A 6,000-nucleotide genomic window follows, 5' to 3' on the forward strand; every position below is an offset into this window, starting at 1 on the left:
GTTTGAGGTTTATAAGCTGTAATGGTTTTACGTTTGAAAAGGCTTTCCGGTGAAGAAGAAGGTCATTAAGTAATTCATACATGTGGAAAAAAACAAGTTAAGTTTAAAAACAAAATGCCTCCTAGGCTGCTGTATTTCAACTTGTGTGATTACCTTGCTATGTATTAAAAAAAAAAAGCATCCTGCTAGCAGTGTTTGAGAAAGCACAGAAAGCATAGAAGTAGGTGCTGCCAAAGGTGATTTTTGCGGAAGCAGTGAGTAGAAAAAAGGCATTGTCCATAAAAATCCAGGCGTCATTCCTGTCTCTGCACCCATGTCCTTACTTGCAAATGGGAGTCACGTGTACTAGAAGCAGATGATGGCAATTACACTGTCCTTTTCAGGAAATTTCATGGCTACAGTTCCCTGAAGGAGTACTATGAAGAAGAAAGCTGCCTGCATTACTTGCACAGGGTAAGCTCTTGCAATTGAAGCTACTTTTGTGCCTTCCTTTTTGTGCCATAGATGAAAGTGTTTGCTGGTTTCTGTTGCTGATACCTGGACACAGCTGTCTTAGCAGTGATTTTTAGAAGTAATCAGATACAGGATTCTGGAGTAAGATTTCAGTTCTTACCTCTAATGCTGGTGCTAAATGCTCTAAGCTCTTAAGTGCATATAACTCTAGGTAGTAGCATCCAAGTGATGAAGATAAAGGCACGCAATCAGCTGAACCCCTCTGTGTGTAGTGCATAAGGTGGGAAACAGATGGTGGCATACAGCATGCAGCTTTAAGGAAAAAGGTACTAGATACCCTGGAAGAGGCATAGGACACTCTCTGGAAGGGAGATGCTTAGCAAGTACTGCAGAAATGAAACTGATATTAATTCCTTAATCTGCTGAAGCAGTGGATGGAAACACTCCAAGGGAGTTTCCTGGACTTTAACCAAGGTGTCCATAACAGAGCTGGCATTAGATGCCTGGTGTGCAAAGCAGTGCAGAGCAGAAAGGGTGTGACTACTTGAATTCTGAGAATGGGAAAAATCTGTGACTCAGTCTGCATCTGCTCTGTTACACTCCTTTCTCTTTTTTCATACAATTGAATTTGGAAAAAAATATTCAAGGGCTGCTGAGTACTCCACAAGTAAAAAGCCACCACTCTTTACTTTTAACTTTGCTTTCCTGGTGGTTTTTCAGCTACAGGATAACTCTGAAATAAGATATCTGAATTGAGCCAAGATAAGATGCCTTAACAATTAATAGAAATTCAAATACCACCCCCTTACTGTTTTTTCTCTTCTGCTGTGTTTCTGGATATAGATCTACGTTCCTCTTCTGCTTGTTAATGCTGCTGATGACCCTCTTGTGCATGAGAGCCTTCTGTCAATTCCAAGAGCTCTTTCAGGTATGTTGAAGCAGTCTGCTCTGGGAGAGCATATTTGTGTACCTGCATCTCCCTTACCTCTTCATGATCCATGATTACAAAGCAGCTCCACTTGCCTTCTTACGCTTGTAATCCTGTGGGAGGTGTACTAAGCCTCTTTAAAACACCAGTTGCTAGAACTAATGAGGCCAACCACGAGCAGGAAGAACTTCAGTCCTCCTTTCTGGCATCTTCTGCTCTTTCAGCTTATGTTGATTGCCAGCAGTTTATATTCAGGTTACATTCCTGGAGTGGAAAAAAACGCTTCCTCGTGTCTTCATTACTCACTGAGATTTAGTAGAAGGGGGGTTGCTGCTGATGAAGGGAGCGCGTTCATAGTTGTGTTGTTTGATAATCCACTAAGATGTCTCCTTGGAAAGGAAGTTTTGTCAGCTGTCCTCAGCCAAGAAAAAGGCAAAGAACCTTTGAAGCTCAAGAGAAGGAGCTGGTTGCTGGTTTTTTTTGCACAGGCAGTGGGTGCATGGGGAGGAAAACAGGATTCATTCTTTCTTTTTGAAAGCTATGGCGGGTGAATTAATCTTCAGCTGCTTCCAGATGGATCCAAGCACAGGGATTTTCTCACTGTACATGGATCAAGGTGGCTAATATGCCAGAGCTTTAGAGTAGCTTGACATGATGCTGATGGTCCTAGCTCCACTGTATGAATGAAAGATGGAAGGGTGTGACCTGTATTGCCATAAGGGCCTAGCCAGCAGCATTTCTTGGGCAGCTGGAATTGGTTCCTGTGAACTGTCTTGTTCTGTGGAATTGTAAGCTTACGTGCTTTTGACTTCAGATTAGCCATGGCCTTGGTCATTGTTTCTGCTTCATAATATTGCTCCTGTTGCTCCAGATCCTATACCAAGAATTGAGTTCATTATCACAGCTCAAAATGGTTTAGTTCTCAGCTCAAAAATGCTAACATTCAGGACCTAAGTGCTTTTTTTGTTTGTTTTTACAGAGAAAAGAGAAAATGTCATGCATGTGTTGCCCCTTCATGGAGGCCATCTGGGCTTTTTTGAGGGGTCTGTGCTATTCCCAGAGCCTCTTACCTGGATGGATAAGCTTGTGGTGCAGTATGCCAATGCCATCTGCCAGTGGGAGAAGACAAAGTCTCACTGCTCAGACACAGAGCAGGCGGTATCTGGCCAGGAGTAATTGACCCAAAGACTCTGGATCACTTCAGTATATCTCCCCCTTTGGGAACTCTTTGTTCCCTCACCTGCTGCTTCAGGTTTCCATTCCTTTTGATATCCTATGGCTGGGGTTTGATCACAAAGTTTCCTGATGAATTGGAGTTAAAACAGAGGTTAATATCTGGTCAGAGAATCTTCGCTTATGTTGTCACTTGGGTTTGTAATTTACTGCTCTGCTTGAAGAATTGGATTGCTTACTGTGACTTGTTACAGGGTTATTGAGTTGAAGACAACTTGCTTTGATGTAACAGAAGTTTCAGATGTCAAAATCACTTCACCAGCTGATCAAGAAGTTGATCTGCAGCATATAGTTAGATGTAGATGGCAGGGTACCTACGATTCCTCTGTCCCAGTGCTAGAAAAACCCTCTACCACTCCGCAGGCCAGTCAGTGGTCCAGACTGTGTGCCACTAAATTGTGGCTTGAAAAAAACAGGTGCTTGACTGCAAGTAGAGCACCAGCCTTGCACCATCTCAAGGGAATGTTTTACTTCCTAAGAGTGCAGATACGCAAGTCTGTCAGGTGAGAAACGCTTAACTTGTCCATGCTTCAGATATCTGTGGGTTGGGGCATCTTTATACTGGGATTCCAGGAAGAAGAAAGCTGCAGACTGGTAATGCCAGTTAATGTTTCAGTGTAAACTTATATTCACACCAAGACCAGACCAATCATCTTGTCACATTTGCTTCTTTTTAAATGTAGTCATATTTTTAGTAATGGATTTCTTGTTTGATACAGGACTTTTTAAAGCTGGCTCTGGCTTCCTAATGGAAGATTCTGGTTAAGAATCTACAGGACCTTTTTGTGAGCTCAGTATCTTTTAAGAATATTTTGTAGTAGGTACTCTGTTAGGGATTGAACTGTGGGGGAAGAACGTATCTATTTAGATTTACTCCCCTTGTATCAGGGTAGATCATACCAAAATTCTTGCCCTTAACATTCAAAGAATTTAATGGTTTTCAGACACATGACTTGCCTTACAGTTGATGGGAAGCTGATGGGTCTAGCCCTGTCTAAATAAAATGATATCTTTGTCAAACTACTTCCATATCTATGTTAATGCTGCAGGATTTTACTGGCTCTTCACTTGAATTCCTTTCACACACTCAGACATTCTCTTCTAGTTTGCACATGCAAAGTGACGTGTGATAGCTGTTTGCAGGAAAGATGCATGCTCACTTGTGCTTTTCCCTCAGGTGGCTTTATGGTCTGTGCCAGGACCAATACTGAGGACTCTCATTTATCCCCTGGTAGGAAGGTTGCCCTGTGACAAGCTGGAGACTGAAAATTTGTGGTGGAAATCTTTTTTTTTTTACTGTTTGTTCTGTCAATATTCTTGTCTCATTAATCCATGCTCGGGACTTCTTTATCACAGTGGCAGTGAAACTCTTTTCCTGTCATGCTTCCTGCATCAGTTAGCACTTTATTGCTTTAGCCTTGGTTTGTGTTTCAGGCACTTTAGTGTATAGTTTGAGTGAAACAAGCTGCAAGACTTCAGTGTGGTGATATGGGGGAGCAAGCCTTCTGGACTGCCTTGTCCTGAACTTCATTCAGTAGGTTGCAGAGGTAGGTTTTTATTTTAATAAAGCAATAACTAACTATTGTAGCAAAGGTGCATTATCATATCAGGAAATTCCTTTCAGTTTGCCTTAGGCCAGACACCTTGGCCTGCTGCAATGAACTGTGGCTATCTCCTTGTTACTAAATCCAGGTTTCTTTTTTTTCTTCCTTAAAGGAAAGATGCAGCCAAGTAAAGCTACTGCAGTACTTGGTCATGCTTGTGGGTGTTCCTTCAGAGCTATTTTAGGGCATGAGTTAGAAAGGGTATTCTTAGCTGATGGATATCTTGTGTGTGTTGTTATCCTCGTATTCATACTGCATCTGTGTATATCAGTAAAAATCTGTCACACAGGAAATGCAGATTTTTGCTCAAGTGACTGTTTGTTCCTGTCATTCTCACGGGATGTGACGTAAATATGTTCTCACTTCAGCTGAAGTAGGGTATAAATAACATTTGTAGGCATCAGATAGATACAGCATCAATTGAGGTGTGTAGGGTATTTTTTTTCTGTCCAGTGGGTTACAACTTCAGAAATGTTTCAGCTTTCATAACATACTACATCTGTAGCTTACACAGGTCACAGCAGTCTGCCCTGAGGAGGCAAAGCTGCTCTTCCCATGGCAAGAGGTACCATCTCTGAAATGCTTCACGTCCTGCCTCAGTCCAGCTTTACTGTGCTGTGAGATGAATATCAACTCCAGGCAGCTCTGGCTGAAATTCTGCCTTCCTTCACAGGACCCCAAACTTGAAGGAACAGTTCAGGTGTTGACTGATCCAGAACATGAAAGGTACCAGTGAGAGAGAATTGTTTGCTTGCTTCTGTGTTGAGGTAACAGAGTGCTTTTCCACCAAGTCATGCCAGTTCATCTGAAAGCAGAGCTTTGTTATGGAAAGGTTTTCCTGAAGAGCTTTTCCACCTTCCTTTTTGTAACAGAGATCATCCTTGACAAACCAGGTTTTGAAACAGGGTTTTCTTGTTTCCGAGATGGAAGAAATTACTTCCTCAAATGCACCTTCATTTTGATCCGGCTGCTATTGCAGATGGCCAGTCAATCATAAACCTTTTTAAGCACGTGTTTCCAAAAATGAGGTAAACATCTGGGCAGTTCTTAATGCAGCAGGAGCTGTAGCTTTGTGGAATCGAGATTTTGCTTTAGGACTTTTTTCAAGAGATGCTCTTGCTTTCTGCCCTGCAATCCATCCCTTCATATTTCAGAAGTGCTGTGAAATTTTTGAAACTTTCAACTAGAGAAGTGATGTAGGTCTGTCCTGCTCAGTTGATGCTTTTTGCACTTTCCACCTGCATCCACAGCTGCTCACACCACTTGTGGTTGGACAACTAATAGCTTGTTTGAGAAGGAAGAACTTTGGTGTAGTCGCAAAGGTTCCTGAAACTCACTAACTTGATGTAGGTGGAAACAGTAAAAATCTGTTCTTCCCATCCCACCCGATTTGATGCTGCCTTTTCAAAGCAATATTCATTTTGTCAAACTTTCAGCAGTCATGTGGAGATCTCAAGGAAGCAGTAGAAGAAGAGAAAGGTAGGCTGCAGTGCATGTTACCTAAAGACGTTCAAAAAAAGAAATCCACTGCTAAGCTTTCCTACTGGCAGTGTTATCCAGTGCCAGTAGAACAGATAGGATGGGATTTTGTCCAATCCTAACCTGAATTGCTTTTCTCTCCTGAAACAAGGCAATACTGTTTTTGTGATGTCAGCAAATGGTCTTCACTTGCCCAGTGAACCCTAAATGCAATATGAATTTTTCATCTTTGAGATTAAATTCTTTTTCATCTCATGTCAAAACAAATGAGGTTGTCAAAGCACGTACTTCTAGGTCATTACA

General features: G+C 41.9%; 1 protein-coding gene across 3 annotated transcripts in view; it reads left to right on the forward strand.

The window, feature by feature from the left end:
- Nucleotides 1-5,749, forward strand: part of ABHD2 (abhydrolase domain containing 2, acylglycerol lipase) — a 36,380-nt gene extending 30,631 nt beyond the window's left edge. For all 3 annotated transcript variants that reach the window (XM_048956053.1, XM_048956055.1, XM_048956054.1), the window contains exons 9-11: nucleotides 384-453; nucleotides 1,297-1,381; nucleotides 2,361-5,749. In XM_048956053.1, the coding sequence (XP_048812010.1) occupies nucleotides 384-453; nucleotides 1,297-1,381; nucleotides 2,361-2,557 (352 nt within the window). In that variant the 3' untranslated portion in view covers nucleotides 2,558-5,749. The remainder of the gene's footprint in view (nucleotides 1-383; nucleotides 454-1,296; nucleotides 1,382-2,360) is intronic.
- The last annotated feature ends 251 nt before the right edge of the window (nucleotides 5,750-6,000 follow it).

Source organism: Lagopus muta, chromosome 10 (assembly GCF_023343835.1).
Source record: "Lagopus muta isolate bLagMut1 chromosome 10, bLagMut1 primary, whole genome shotgun sequence".
Taxonomy (NCBI): Eukaryota; Metazoa; Chordata; class Aves; order Galliformes; family Phasianidae; genus Lagopus; species Lagopus muta.